The sequence below is a fragment of the Nyctibius grandis genome, chromosome 7 (assembly GCF_013368605.1).
Source record: "Nyctibius grandis isolate bNycGra1 chromosome 7, bNycGra1.pri, whole genome shotgun sequence".
Lineage (NCBI taxonomy): Eukaryota > Metazoa > Chordata > Aves > Nyctibiiformes > Nyctibiidae > Nyctibius > Nyctibius grandis.
In genome coordinates this window covers 3,428,516-3,444,820 of record NC_090664.1, presented here as the reverse complement: position 1 = coordinate 3,444,820, position 16,305 = coordinate 3,428,516, and the positions used below count along the sequence as shown (strand labels likewise).

Sequence of the window (16,305 nt, the reverse complement as noted above, 5' to 3'; positions counted from 1 at the left end):
AGGCTGAATTGAAAGAAAAAGCATCTTAAAAAAAAAAAAAAAGTTTCTCGATGATACAAGGCAAACATTCCTACATTTAGAGAAGTAATAACATTTGTCTCATTGTGTGTTTTCAAAGTAATCCTACTAAGTTTGGACTTTTCAGATTTTATTTGAATTTGATGATGGCACCAGTATAATATGTCTTTGTAGAGGTGTAGCATTGCTTGAGAATAACGGTTTGTTTCGCAAATGGAGAAATGTTACGTGACTTGAAGCAGAGAGTCAATTCATTGACTAGTGCTGGTGGATTGCAAAGACGCTAGTTCTTCTGGCAGTTCAATACTTTAACAAGGATAGTGTTTTTTATATGCTTGCAAGGAATATTTGCTTTAGTTTTAAAAAACTTCAGAATTTTTTTTGAACTCTAGGAGTTACTACATAATAAGTTTATTCTGTCGATTCAGTATTTAGATCAACATCCAAATAAGCATAAGTCAACCACATATCAAATGGAAATAAACTGAACTCTATCCCATACAGAGAAGCTCTGAGGCAGTACTACTGTAGTAGAATAGATTTTTACAATTTTTTTTAGAATTCCTCTATTTTCTTGAAGATAATCTTTGGGAGGGGAATTCAAACTTGGAGACAGCGCTTCATCTCTGTGGATGTGCATAACTCTCTTAAGCTCTGAAATTGAGGTAGTATCAGATCACATCCTTTCAACTTTGGATGGATATAAAGCCTCTGGTTTTAAAGGCTGAAGTCATGCCTCATGAGAAACAGGACCTTGTGTTGCTTTTAGACAGTTGTCTCCGAAAGCAGTTTCAGATTATCTGTAAAAGAACTAAACTGTATTGTCTCATAAGAAGATCCTCAGACCTGCTGTGACATCAAACACATTTCTAGGATTCTACTAGAAGAACAGTTTGAAGTAGCATGGGTGATCTCTGGAGGATCGCTGGGCCTCGTACAGTGAGAGCGAGGCATTTTAAGCACCTTCAACATTATCATTAGTGTGGTGAGAAGGAGTAATGGCTAACATCCAGAATTCTCATCTCTTTTCCCAGTGGGCAATATTTTGAATAACTTCTTCAAAGTACAAGGCAACGGAAGTTTTGCCTTTCTGAAGGGTTTGTTGAGATACGTGCTGCATTAGCGTAGGTCTAGATCTATGTTTACCATGCAGGAATTGAAAAAAGCCTCCAGTTACGTGACCTGGAGGAAGAGGGTGTCAGCTTTGTCCCTGTAATATTGAGTCAGTACCACCGTGACTCTCGGGAATACAGGAAAGCTACACTCACACTACTCGCCAGTATTTCAAAAAAGTTGATTATATTTTAATCAGTTTGTGCTTGTGCACTCTTGTTCTTGCACAGTCATACTGTGGCAATTGTACTTGCTCAAAATACTATTGGCATAGCTAACTTTCTGTGCCAGTCCTTTGGCTCTCCAGTCGAAAAATAAATTTTTCCTATTTAGTGTTGCAGTTCATTGCACTGTCTTTGATGTAGACAGGGTGTTGAGAGGTTGGGTAGGTAGCACCTTTCTGCAGATGTGAAAATGAAGTGAACATTTAAATAACGAAAAAACACAAGCAAAGTAAGAAGTTAAAGCTTTTATTTTAACTTTTTTTTCCCAAATATCTCTTGTCTTAGCAACAGAAGAACCTTGAAGGATATGTGGGGTTTGCGAATCTTCCAAATCAAGTTTACCGGAAGTCTGTGAAGAGAGGATTTGAGTTCACACTCATGGTAGTAGGTAAGTTTGTTTGTTTGAGTGGTACTCATTGGAAGTATATTGACATCGTTGTTAATCTGTGACAGTGATGTAAATATGTTTTTCGTGATCTCATGAGAAAACATGGATCTTCCTCTTCTACATTGTTAAATCTGGAGTGTTTAAAAAGAACATGTTGTCTGATGTGCAAGTAGATGAGAAGAATAAGGAATGAGAACTGTATAGTTCATAAAGTCTAAGAAAAAAATTTGTGGATCTAGTCTAAAATGTGACTTGTAAGTATGACATAACAGAAGTAATTTGAATTTGGATTTTCGTTTGAATAAAAAAATTGAACTGCTTTTACAGTTGTGACTGCAAAATGGCAAACTGGGATCCAAAAGTGAAGTTGGAATCTTTCCTTGCACATAACCAGGCAGTAGGATCCTGTACATCCTGCAGTTCTGTGGCCACAAAGCTTTGCTACAAAATCAAAGCTTTAATTTAAGCAAACCTTTCTAGTTTGTATGGTTGCAAAGAAAACCAAATCTAAACAGTGCATTCCCTATGGACTACAGAGAATGGGAGACTATAGTTAGTATGGATGAATGCTGCCATGCAGAATGGTTCGTTTAGGCTTCAGTGATGACCCAAATTGTCATCTTCCCTGCTAGGACATCCGATTTCCTTTTTTCCCCCTCTTTTGAGTACTTGTATGATAGTAGACCGTTATTAAGGTTGGGTACATTTGTAACTGATACATATATACTGGATATGTGGCTCAGTTTTAACATGCTAATGTTTAAAATAATAATAATAATTTAAAAAGTGTTTTATAATAGCCAGCTGTCTCTTTGTTGATGTCTACCTTTATCTTTTGTAATTTGGGTAGCTTGAGAATGCTTTAATGTTTTGTCATCAATACAATGGGTATCTTGTGGAGTCATTATGTACATGTAGCATGTTACATAATAGTACTATAGACAGAGTTAGAAATCAAGGTCAAATTGGTGAGAACTCATTGTAGATCTCTTATAATTTTCTTTTGATTACAATGAGTTAGAATTTTAAAATATGAGTTGCTTTTTTCTTTTGGAACTTGATTACAGGTTCCTTTGTAATCTAGTATCCAAGTACATAATTCATTATTTGATACAAAACTGTTTAGTCTTAAATAAAATTTGTTTTTCTGCTATCTACAGGAAAAAGGGGAGGAGGAAGAGAGCGAGCTGTCTTTGTGAAGTATTATTCTAGAACGGGGTATAATTTATACTTCCAGGTTTCATTCTCGCAAAAAGCAAGTCACTTAAAGCGCAAGCAGGAGAAGTAGTGATGTATTAGAACTGGAGAAAGTGTGTAGAATCACCTTAGTGTTCTTACGTTTGCCTGTAGTACAGTATAATGCAATTGCATTTAGGGGAACTGTAGAAAATTGTGGCCACTGAGAGGAAAAGTTGGTCCAAAATTAGATTGAAAATGAGATGTTGATCAGAAAATCTTGTTATTAGTTTTACTAGTAACTAGTTTAGTATTTTTGTACTTACTACTAAGACTTAATTCACTTGCACGTGAATTTGTGCCGTTGTCGGAAAGTTTACTAGGGGAATTGGCCGTAGTTTTCTAAATCAAAAATGCATCTAATTCTCTCCTTCCAACCCTCAAGTATAGAAATTGGATGTTTAAAAGTAAATGTTTAACAAAATCATGGCTGATCTTTTAGTACTCTTAACATCTGGGAAGGGGCAGGGAGGGAGAAACAATTTTGTTCTGGGACTTCAAAGTGATATGTCTGGTAATAGTATGCCCTGAAAAGATGCATCTGTTTTAAATATGAAGATGAAATAGTTTGTGTATTACTGATCACTTTTCTTGGTAAATGTTGTACTGTAATGTGCAATTAGATTCTTAGAATTGTAATTATCTGTTGTTGTGCTCATCCTTTGAGACAGTGTACTCTGACTTGGTTTGAGGTCTTTAGCTGACTTTATATGATACTGTTCTGTAATAATAAAGGGAATTATCTATAATGTACTTATTAAAACTTAAATGTAGTGCTAATTTGTATATGGTCAGTTCTGGCTGAATAAGAATAGTGTATATATCATCTCTTGGAGATAATCTAATATATTCGCTTGCTCTTTCTACTGCCAAGAATCGTGCATGCGTGGCTGCCTTTTACTGTAGATTGCCCAGTTACTAGTCTGCTGGCTGTGCTTTATTTATAGGTTCTTCAGTGTCAGTGTTACCTGAAAAGTAAGAAAGCCAATACTTGTGGTTGCTAAACAGATACAAGGAAGAAAACAAATTATGTTTGGGATCTGCAATCTCTGTGTGCAGCTATTTTCAGATGTTTGTAAGGCTTGAAATTGCAGCTAATGCACTTGTGTGGCAGCTATTTTCCAACTGTCTGCTTAGTCTGGAATTATCAGTTAAACTTTATAGATGTGCATAGTGCGATATCTGGCTTCTCTGTCTTGAAACGTGTAGTATTCAAAAGTCTCTTGACCAGTGTTTTGGAAGGATGTGCCAGTATGGTTGTACAACTGGACTGACTGTGGTGGAAACAAGGCAGTTTTCAGTTTAACGACGTAAGATATCTGTCACTGAGGAAGTAGTAAGCTCAGCATCCAACGGATCTGACATTGTTCCCACTAAGAATTTTTGCAGGGAGATCACTTTTACAGAACCTTTCCTGTGCATAAAGCATGAATGTACTCCATAAAATGCGTATTCCCCAGGCTGCTGGGTTACTGTCATAGCCCTGGAGATGATGGGGCTGCCCATAGCAGTGTGTGGTGAAACCACCTTGCGTCCTGGCTTCTATTGTGCCAGTGAAGCTGGAGAGAGGGCTTTTAAATTGGGGTGTGCCTAAGGCTGAGGAGTTGTTGCATGGCCTAGAGCATGGTTTCTGGAGCAGGTTCAGGCCATAGGTGCTCCTTATCTGAGCTGATCTAAGCTGGTTGGGGACATTGCTTTGGAAGTGGCTTCCTTTCAGCCATGTGTGCAGCGCTCTGTCCTGTAACTTGCTCTTTCTTTGAGTTGGGACTCAGTAAGATTACTTTATTTGAGGCTTATAATGCTAGTGAAGTCTTTTCTGTAAATATAGTTGCTAATTTCCAGGTGTTCTGGTGTTTACATTAAATGTAACTAAAGGGTGAAGTGTTTATGAGCTACGCATGTGTTAATATAAAAAGCTGATGTTAAAGCATCCTTTTCATATTTAATGTTTTAAGAATCATTGAAAAATTAACCTTAATAGGAACTGGGGTTACTTTATAATACTTGGCCATAATAAACCTTTCAATGTTGCTATCTCATTAACTGTATTTAAGTTTTTTCTAAGTTGTATTGTTTCCTTTAGTAATGTTTCTAAACTTTTCTTAAGAAACTGAAGACTGAGATAGCTCTTTGTTTTCCTTATTGATCAGTTGTCATTGGATATTGATTTGTCTTTAAAAGCTTCGTGAGACAATGAATTTCATATTAGTCATATTCTAAAAGGCTAATCAGTAGCTTAAATCATGCTATTTCTTAAATGACTTGGGTTTGTAGAACAAAAACTAACAAGCGCCTCCTCTGAGGATAAGACACATGCATTAAACTAGGCTTTGTTCTCGATGCTTTCAAAAGAAGACATTTAAATAGTGGCTTCAAGCAACTAATTCTACATCTGAAATATTAAAGCTCACCAGTGGAAAAAATGTCAAGTTTGCCTCGGTAGGCTGCTTTCTTCATAATCTTGTGTAATCTCTTCAAGTATAACATCATTGTTGAAACACTTGAGAACCCGACATAAATATTTGGTCTGTTTGAAATCCAAAGTGTAGTCTCTGTATTTCTCTGGCTTTTTGGAGGAAAGAACATGCTTAAGTCAAATGCTTGAGAAAAGAAAACTTCCAGAAGTAATACTACCGTGGTTAGTAGCTCACAGTTAAAGAAAATCTTAATTGTGAAATTGTCGTTATGTCTGTTTATTAATATAATTACACTTGCTTAAGTAGTGGGCGTGTGTTTTTTAGTGTAATGAGGTGTGAAACAAACAGTTGCTTTTCAGTGTGTCTTTTTTTCTAAACACTGAATCAGGAAATCCCTCTTTTGTTGTTCTTTTATTGAAGTTACACTGGTAACATGTGATTTGAGCCAACACCCAACTAGATGCAAAATCATAATTTTAAAAAATTTTCTTCCATAGACTTTATGTACTTAATAATTATTTGGGGTGGCTTTTCCTAGAGCTGTGTACTTCGAAGGTGTTCAGGCTTCGTGAGCCTTATTAGAGGTTGGACTCTTAAATTTTAATTTATTATTTTTAAGATAATCTGATTTGCAAAGTGCAAAACATGTACAGTCAAGTGACTTTCCAGAAGACCTTTCTACACAGTTCCTATTTCTTGAACAACTGTTTGGTAGCTTTGACTCTGAAAGCTCTTTTGAAACCTCTCCTATAGTAAATTGTCTGTTTTGTTTTCTAATTGTCGCTTTAGCCTTGTACATCACCTGTAGATTACAACTTAAAGGAAAAGGTCATGCAGTATTGTCAGTGTTTCATTTGTAATTATATGCGCACTCAAATGTTTTGGTTTAAACATGGCTTTTTGGCATGGATGCAAAGGAAAGGGCTGTATTTTGCAAGACTTGAAGTTACATTTTAAAATGCTTTTCTTCTTCACTGAAGAAGACTTTGGTTTAATACTGATATCTTCCGGTGATGGATCATGTTCTGATTAGAATTATCCTTTTCATTTGTTCACTTTCTGGGGCTGTTTATTTATCAAGCCAACCAGTGGTACCAAGAGCCTCCGATGCTCACAGCTACTTGTTCTTTGTTAGTCTGATATCCTCTCCTCCAATTTTAAAGCCAGGAACAAAATCGTTAAGCATATGGCAGGATAGGAAGAATAATTAAGTGAAAAATAACCTGTGGACGGGCAGTAGAATTTAGTAGAAACTGTTTCGGGATGTTTCCAGTTCTTGCTGACCTGCTGTGATTTGAAATCCTCTTAATTAAGGCTTTTGTAGTGTCCCTACTACCACAGTATCTGAGGATGTGTTTGGCCTTTGGTGTGACTTTCATGCTTGGCTTCATAGGATCAGTGAAGTAGCATTGCTGAGTATTTGTTGCCTAACTTTGCTATTATTTTAGAGGCCTCTAGGCTCTACTGCCATATAAATATAGCTTAAATTAAAACATGCTTTCTTTTTAAACCTACTGGAGGAAAAAAAAAAGAGGTGAGTTTTGACCTTTCCAGTCAGTTTCTCTGGTCTATATGGCTGCATTATCGGTTATGGAGCTTTTCCTTGTGTATACAGTCAGGAGTGTACACTGGCATACATCACAGAATCACAGAATGTCAGGGATTGGAAGGGACCTCGAAAGATCATCTAGTCCAATCCCCTGCCGAAGCAGGATTACCTAGACCATGTCACACAGGAACGCGTCCAGGGGGGTTTTGAATGTCTCCAGAGAAGGAGACTCCACAACCTCTCTGGGCAGCCTGTTCCAGTGTTCAGTCACCGTCACTGTAAAGAAGTTTTTCCTCATATTTCTGTGGAACCTCCTGTGTTCCAGCTTGCACCCATTGCCCCTTGTCCTGTCAATGGATGTCACTGAGAAGAGCCTGGCTCCATCCTCATGACACTTGCCCTTTACATATTTATAAACATTAATGAGGTCACCCCTCAGTCTCCTCTTCTCCAAGCTAAAGAGACCCAGCTCCCTCAGCCTCTCCTCATAAGGGAGATGTTCCACCCCCTTAATCATCTTCGCGGCTCTGCGCTGGACTCTCTCTAGCAGTTCCGTGTCCTTCTTGAAGTGAGGGGCCCAGAACTGGACACAATACTCCTGATGCAGCCTCACCAGGGCAGAGTAGAGGGGGAGGAGAACCTCTCTTGACCTGCTAACCACACCCCTTCTAATCCACCCCAGGATGCCACTGGCCTTCTTGGCCACAAGGGCACATTGCTGGCTCATGGTCATCCTGCTGTCCACTAGGACCCCCAGGTCCCTTTCCCCTCCGCTGCTCTCCAACAGGTCTGTAATTACATACCTTAGAAAGAAAAAGCATATTATGGAAAAGAACTAGCAAAGCCTTTTTTATTTCTTGAATGTGCCCTGCCTCCTTTTCTGCTGTAACTTCACTTCTTCAGAATACCTCGGTTCCTCTAATCCTGTCATCCTCTGAAAGCTGTCATGTGGTCCATGCTATGACCTTGGCTGCAGCCTGTTTTGAGCTACTTGGATGAGGGCTGGCTGCCTGTTGGTACTGCTGTGCCAGTGGCTAGGGCCAGGTTAACCAGCACTCTTTCAGTTCCCAGTGTACTCTTTCCATAAAGAAAAGTAGTAGTATGGGTTCAACTGTTGTGTAGCAGATAGGGCTCCCTAAAGAAATTGGATTTAAAAAGAAAAAAAAAAGAGATTTTAAGTTGCAGGTATTCTGTTGAGAGGATTATGAGGTTTCAGTGAAGCACAGAAAGAAAAAAGATTCTTTGAAGAATTTTGTAACCTTAAAAAAAAATAATTTACTACCTCTTGTGTACCAGTTCTGTGGATATGTGTTCAGTGATGATGTCTACAGAGTGTTAAAGTTGATTGCTTAATATTTACACATACCTGATGGGGATGCCGAAGCAAAATATGTTGAATTCAGGAGAATTGGCGGAGATAAAAAATAAAGGAATAGAAAAGTAGTGGAACTTGGAATGGAGCCAGGGTATTCCTAGAGATGACACATTCCTTTGGAGTAATCTCTGTTGATGGAGTAATGCCTCACCCATAGCGTGTCACTCCTTTTTGTGGAAAGAGGTTGGTAAAGGTTTTTTGAGAAGGCAGAACAGGTGAGCTCTGAAGAGCTTTCTGTGGAAAAGTGAACATCTCTTCAAGATGTGAAAGGTCATTAATCTAACAGTGAGTTTACTGGCCTGCAATGATTTTCCATTGAGTTACTTCCAGGTGAGAGTTTGAAGTATAGATTCATGTGACTACTTGGCTTCAATTAGAAAATCTTCTCTCATACTTCTTTGTTGGTTGTATGAGTGGGTTCTGCCCATATCTCTTCAAATACTCTCATAGGTTGCTCATAGCATAGTGTTTTTTAATAACTCAAGATGAAAAAAAAAATGTTATCTTAGTTTTTATTAAGCTCATTTTAAACATTTCCCTCACTGTGCAATAGCTTAAACTTGTACTGAAGGATGCTTAAAGACTCTAATGGCCAGAACTGAAGCTGGTGTTTAAAACGATTGCTCTTCAATTCTTAGTTTTTCATTGTTTGCAACTACAACATTAACTGGAATTGTAGTGCTTACTGGACAGCTTCTAAAGAGCCTTTGGGTTTTTATTTTCTTTATTAACTGGATGCAAAGCTTCTTGAGTTGATTATGTGAAAGTCAGCTTCAGTGTGGTGTCTCTTACTGGGTGCTTGCTGTCATACAGATCTTGAGTTCTGACAACTAACCTTAAGTACTAAGTATTATTATATTAAAATATTGCTCTGAAAAATAAAAGGTTTTGTAAAGCTTTGGTGGTTGTATTTAAACTAAACTGAACTGTTTATTGTGTGGCAGCATTTTGATCAGAGCCTAATTTGTCTTTTAAAATTGTTTGTTTCCTGGCAAAGGTTTTTGAGGGAAGAGACTTCTGCCTAAGTGTGTGGATCTGAACCTATAATTTGGCAAAAATCTGCCTGTAACCTAATTGGCTTTTATTTCTTTAAACAAGTGATGATTCTGTTGGAAAGATTTTCTTTTTTCTATTTCATATCATTTCCTTGTCAGTCTCCTAACAAATGGTATGAATTCTTTTATTTCTATATGTATTTAAAACTGGGTCTTTAAGAGATGAATTCAGGGAGTTTCATGAAAACCATCTAATGAGATACTGTACTCTGCATTGTGTGGGTGTTATCTTCAATGTTTTTTTTTTTTTAAGCTTTGTGGAGTTTTTCAGTACTTACCTACATAGTTAATCCTGTCATGGTACTAGCTGTCTTCAGGCCAGTTGCAACTTTTGCTATGTTTCTAACTATAAATATTTTTGCTCTAGGTGGTTTTTCTTATCCTAGCTTACCAGTTTTTCGTTTTATTTCTAAATAAGAATGTCCTTGCTGATTTTACACATCTGAATATGTGTGCACGTGCAGACAAACACATAGTTACTCTGTTGGCATTTCATATATTACAGTAAACTTGTTCATTATGGCGAGATCAGCGTTTGAACCTGGTCCTTGTTCCTGTTGGTGATGGGTTTGTAGGTCTCAATTTAACTGAAATTAATGAACCTGTTTTTTTTATACTAGAATAAGAATAATTGATCACTCCATGATGCTCCAGTTACGCTTTCGTAGATGCTGTCATAGTGTTTAATGTACATCTTAAAGAAGGTACCTGACTAACGGATACACCCTATTTCTTAAATTGGCTATCAGGTGGCCAGCGGTTCGTTGATTCTACCTTCAAATGTCAACAACTTGCCCTGAGCAGTCGTGGTGCATCGGTAGCGTGTGAGCTAAATGTTGCACATCTTGTAAGTGATGACTTGTTAGAAGTCACGCTACTACCGTTTCCAGTTCCTTAGCCCTGGATGATCAGGTGTCACTTTACTTCATGACTGCTTTTGGGGCCATCTTTCCTACAAGCCTGGAGCCGGATTCCAAGTAGAAGTCAGGTTTTTGTATAGATGTGTATGCTGGATGAGTTGAAAACTGCTTGTCTTTTCCTGTTGGCTGAAAATGTCAGGCTTGCCTGCTGTATCAAGAAATACTGACAATTTCATGAATGAGTAGGTTAATATTGTAACCAAAGTGATGTTCTTGGGTGGAACTAAACTTAGACTCTTAAACTCTTGGATTGAACTAAACTTCCAATTGTAGTAAAGCCACAGTGACCCATTGAATGCGACTCTTCTGATTCAATATGCATGTTTTGCCTCTGGCTGGTTCTTCAATAGTCAGTTCAGATCTTCACTGTGAATCCATTTGAAGCTGTTAAATTTTGTTCCTTTTCCCAGTGTTTTTCTGTATGTAGTATGGCTGTTGCATGCAACTGTTCATTTTGGTTTTCAAATTCTGAGAACATTTACTGACAAATTAGAGTATGTACCATACTCTTGTCTAGAAGTTTTTATCAAAGAGAATGAACATCATCTAAGACAAACTTTCTCACATCTATTCTGGTGTTGTAGTCTGTTTTTTCCAGTCACTTACCTTATTATAATACTTGAGGCAGAATATTTAGACTTATCAATGGTTGAAGGTGAGAAAGGCTGCTGAAGCTGTTTCATCAAATTAGTTTTTCTGTTTGAGTTCTTGTCAGCCTTTGCTTCCATCCTGATTTTTTCCTGTAGGTAGTTTTGTTATGCATACCAAGAGCACAAATGTAGGAGCTCTTACACTCTGTCTTGGAATGGTGCTAAGTTTCTGTCACAGTGTTGATAGAAGCTGTATCAAGTGTGTAATGATGCCATTCAACATAGTTCCTTCCCCCTGTGAAGCCTGAAGTGAAAGTTTTTTTGAGGGTTTTGACTTCCTAATTTCACCAGCAGTTCTGGCTTTGTATCACTGAAGTTCTGACTTCCGTCCGCGATGAGGCTTTACGCCAGAAGTTGTGCTGACAGCTTATAATGAAACTACAACAGTGTCAAAGCTGATGCAAAGTGCATCATTCACATACTTCTGTTCATGAAACTTGTGCTGTGAAGGCTAAACAAGTGTTTTTCATGGGGCAGATGCATCTCCAGAAGGGCAAGAAATAGTCTGCGATTTAAGGGAATTAAACTCTTGGGCTTCCGCAGAACGAGAAGCAGCAACGGAAGGACACAAATAAATGCAGGGCGGATAAGGGCAGCAAGCGTCAGTTCTAAGTGAGCATCTGGCTCTGGTATTTTACTTCTTGGGATGTGTGACATTGTGCTGCTGTCTATGTAAGGTGACAGCTTGGGGATTTGAGAAGGATCTGAAGCGTTCCCAGGTGACATCTCTAGGTGCACACAGCAGTGCTCTTTAAAACAGTGATTTTGCAGTCTGAAGTCATTATGCGTTAAGTTCTGAATTTATGGGCTAATCCTGAAGCTTAGGCCCATTTTCTACTGCTTAGTTAGTTAAAAAGTAGTAAATCAGTGGCCTGAAAGCAGTTGTTGGCTGTCTGTGGAGCACTGTGCAGAAGAGGCTAGCAAACTTTGTGTTGAAATGAGGAACTGTGAAACAAACCACTGCTGAAAAATATCATAATCATCAGATAAGCAGTCGGTGACACTTGATAAACTCAAATGGCAAGGAGTTAAGCAACAAAGGGAATTCATTGCACACATGGATTGATTATTATTACTGCCTTGATCCACATTGACCATGTCTTCTATCTTTCAAGACAGCGATACTATGCTTTGTATTCAAGAGCATGGTAGGGAACCATATGGTTTAGAAGCAAGTGACGTTGATCTTCAGTTTGTTCCAGCGTTTTGGAACTTACTGTCCTTGATTTATTCTCATTTAAGACCTGTATTCTTTGCCCTTAAATGTTACTTGCCAGTGATATAACAAAGTGTTACGTTCGTCTGCTGCGGTGAGAATGCCAGTTATCAAGGTTCCGGTTTTGGCCAGTCAGACTAACAGTTCACTACATGAAAAGATTTTAAACTATTGCACCAAATGTAGTCGGGTATGTATTCTTCTGGAATAATCTGATTTTTGTTACAAGTAAGGTAATCTTGGGAATATCCTGAAGTTTTCTCATGAAAGACCTGAATGGTTCACCTGTGATACAGTATTCTGGTAAAGAGCTAGTTGAGCTTTCATCTATAAATACCTCCTCAAACTCCGTGATATAAATCTATAAATCTATAAATCTTTTACTTTGTATCTGTATTAAGCTGTGATCCATTAATTTGCCTTCACATCTGCATGATTTTCTGATGAGGAGACACTGGTAAGTTTCTGTCCCACGCTGCCGAGTTAAAAGGGAGATGAGATGTAAGTTTTCTCAGGGTAAACTTTTTTGTTTGTCTTGAAAGTCAGCAATTCTCTTTTACCATCTGTTCTTCCTTGGTCTAAGGTATGAGAAAGTTTATTGTCAGTTTCCTGTTATTTTTGCTTTGATGTTTTCATTACTAACTATTTACATCTACCATTGATGAAGAGAATTAGATTTGTTTTCTTTTTTTCACTTCTAGAAAGTGGCCTTTGAGCAATTACTGTAATACCTTGAAGTAAAAATACCATTGTCTTCATGTAGGATGGCACGAGTAAATAACAGAAGAGCTCTTTAACAGACCTGAAGACAAGCTTGACCCTGAACATCCATTTTCGTGGGTCTTGGATAACATATGATGGTGTTTTGCTTAATGACCTGTGGAGAGGTTAGCAACATGAAGTAGTGTTCAAATTTAGTTCTAATTATTTTTAGGGGGATTTCCCTTCTGAATTTACTACATTTTGGTCACCAGAATTCTAATCTTGTATCTCCAGATGTCTGGCAAAAGACTCAGGGAGTGTAGAAGCCTTTGAGATGGTTGCACGGGTTTGTGGCTAAGCATTCTTCTGTGCTCCCAGCAACAGAACTGGAGTCGTGAAAAGAAATTATATCATCTCTTTGTAGGCGTTTAGGGTATGGCACTACCTGCTCTGAAAATGCCAACGGTAACCTTGTTAGTATGAGTCTTCTGATGCAGAAAGAAATAGTGTTAAACAAAATCCTAACCACCTTGTTTCCATGTACTCTGCAGCCTGTGTGAGGGGAGTAATGCCGGGGTTAGCCTGAGCAGGACGAGTGAAGCCTCTTGTCCTGCGCCCCAAGTATGTTCCACAGCACTACCATTTGTGGCCTGTTGATTAACTTCAGCGAAACCCTCGTGAAGCCAGACCTTGAAGAGCGTGATCTTGCCTGCTACACCGAATCCCCTCCTGTATGTAGATTACTGTATCAATAAAAGGAGCATTTTACATCCACTTGTTCTGTAAAGTTATGCTAGAATTTTTCCATTTCTATTCTTTTTTTTGGTCTGGGGTGCTTAGAGTATGTAAAATTTTTATTTGAACGATTATTTCAACGGTATGTTTTGTCTCCTGCTTCTTCCTGAGTAACTGAGGTTTAAAAACTAAACCACTTACCGCTGCAGGGAAATGCCTTCTATCAGTGATTCTGCAAAATCAATGCCTGTTTCTGCTACAATACAGGTAGAGATTAATCCAGTAATGCACATTACTTGTTAATTCACTTAATAGACTAAGTCTAGTGGTTGGAAAACTAAATCCATGTACTTTTCTTATGAGGAAATACACACTGTGTTTCTGAAATACAGTTCTTGCTCTGTACATTTTGGTCCTTTCAAGAAGAGCAGTTAAACTGTTTAATAGTGGGGTCACTCTATGATGAAACATTTTAGTGACTGAATGCAAAGAAATGAGTTGAGTTGGATGATCAGGCCAGATTTTAGCCTTAAATATTCCTTGAATTGGAACAATTTGGCTTGAGTTTTCACAGTTATTTGAGTCTATACAATAAGTAAAAGGATGTGATTTTTATACACTGTTAAGACTGCGGTTTGAACTGAGGGCAGTGTCCAAATTTTTATTTGACTGTCTACTTTGGTTGGGATATGTCAAATGGCAAGCATTCAGGTAACTGAATAAAATAAAACTGACTCAGAGGAAGAATTTTATGAACTTTCCAGATACTTGGACTGTTTGACGTTCTACTCAAAAAACAGCTTCTGCTTTAAGTGACAACAAAAGCATTTATTCTACGATGAATTGCAAAACATTTTTATACACCTGTCTAATTAGAAAGGAGTTGAGACCTACAAATTCAAAACATCAACTGTACTATGTAATCAACAGGTAAACTTATAGGCAGTATATATATATATATATCTCTATCTATCTTCTTGTCCCTCCGTTTTGGCACTCTTCGGAAGTTTTGTATCTGTCCATTTCTTTGCTAAAAATAAATTTAATTTCTTAGAAGCAATTTGCTTTTGGGGCACAGTGTAGAATGCTGTAATTGTGTTTTCTAATGCCTGTTAAATTGTGTTGAGTGGCTGACTGAGAGCAGGCAAGGATACAGACAGCAGGATAAGTAGAAAATACAGGAAATCAGGAGGAGGATCAGCATAATGACAGTAGCTGAAATCGTGGCATGGTACTAATTTGGAGAAAGAAGGTATCTGTAAAGATGGGTGAAGAGGTCTCCAGTTGCATGCCTCCTGCAGTTTGACTGTGCATCTGTAGACTGTTAAAAAAGGCTTCAGAATAGCTCTCCTGCTAATAAGTGCTAAGCAGCCATTTCTTGCTCAGTGTTTGTGACTAGCTGAAGTCAGTGCCTTTTGGGTTTGGAGAAAGAAATTTTGAGTTTAATAGCATCAGGGCCTTACTGTAGATGATGCCTGCTTTCTTATTTACTGTTTGTGACTTTTCACAAGCACATGTCGTTAAGAGGTGAAAATAGAGATCTCTATCAACTAACACCATGAACTTTGAGAGATAAATGGTGTTTCAAGGAAATGTCACTGCTTGCTTGCATGCCTTTTTACAGAATCGTGGAATAGTGCAGGTTGGATGGAATCTCTCAAAGTCATCTGGTGCAGCCCCTGTTAGAAGCACATTCATGTGCTTCTGCTTTTGTCCTCTGTTAGGAGGAGAATATTGGGTTAGGTAAAATAAGCTAGGTCCCATTTTGAAGTCACAGTTGGTGACAGTTTATGAGCATTTCAGGAAGGTGCTGGTATGGAGCACTTGGTCAGACCAAAGGTTTTAAGTTCTTTTCATAGCTTTTATTGAAAAGGCTTATTAGTTAGTGAGCAGTTGTCTGTCTTTGTATTCATGCTGAAAGAGCAGTTGTGTTTCAGGCTAGATATATTTTTCGTTTTACAAGGGGTCACACTTGATAGTGGAGTTTTCTGAAAGGTCTTTTGTATGTTACCTCTGGCTATATAATATCAGTGTAGGTTTTAAGTGGAGGAAGGCAAGGAAAAAGCAAAACCCCGAGTGTATGCGCAATGTTGGTTCATTTTTCTATAGGTTATTTTATTGCTGTACACCACTGTGTGGAAAGCCAAGGGTCAAATCCAGCAGGGCTATCCTGCTGATGTTCACTGCACAGTCATATTTTAATACTGTAGGGATGGTAGAGCATATTTGGTCCAACGCATGCATATGGCTTACTGAATAAATTAATGTATACAGTCACAGAATCACAGAATGTTCGGGATTGGAAGGGACCTCGAAAGATCATCTAGTCCAATCCCCTGCCGGAGCAGGACTACCTAGATCATGTCACACAGGAACGCGTCCAGGCGGGTTTTGAATGTCTCCGGAGAAGGAGACTCCACACCCTCTCTGGGCAGCCTGTTCCAGTGTTCAGTCACCCTCACTGTAAAGAAGTTTTTTCTCATATTTATGTGGAACCTCGTGTGTTCCAGCTTGCACCCATTGCCCCTTGTCCTGTCAATGGATGTCACTGAGAAGAGCCTGGCTCCATCCTCATGACACTTGCCCTTTACATATTTATAAACATTAATGAGGTCACCCCTCAGTCTCCTCTTCTCCAAGCTAAAGAGACCCAGCTCCCTCAGCCTCTCCTCATAAGGGAGATGTTCCACCCCCTTAATCATCTTGG

At 38.4% G+C, this 16,305-nt stretch overlaps 1 protein-coding gene across 2 annotated transcripts in view; it reads left to right on the top strand.

The window, feature by feature from the left end:
• Window positions 1–1,640: 1,640 nt before the first annotated feature.
• Window positions 1,641–16,305, top strand: part of SEPTIN7 (septin 7) — a 64,186-nt gene continuing 49,521 nt past the window's right edge. For both annotated transcript variants that reach the window (XM_068404643.1, XM_068404642.1), the window contains exon 1: window positions 1,641–1,743. In XM_068404643.1, the coding sequence (XP_068260744.1) occupies window positions 1,734–1,743 (10 nt within the window). In that variant the 5' untranslated portion in view covers window positions 1,641–1,733. The remainder of the gene's footprint in view (window positions 1,744–16,305) is intronic.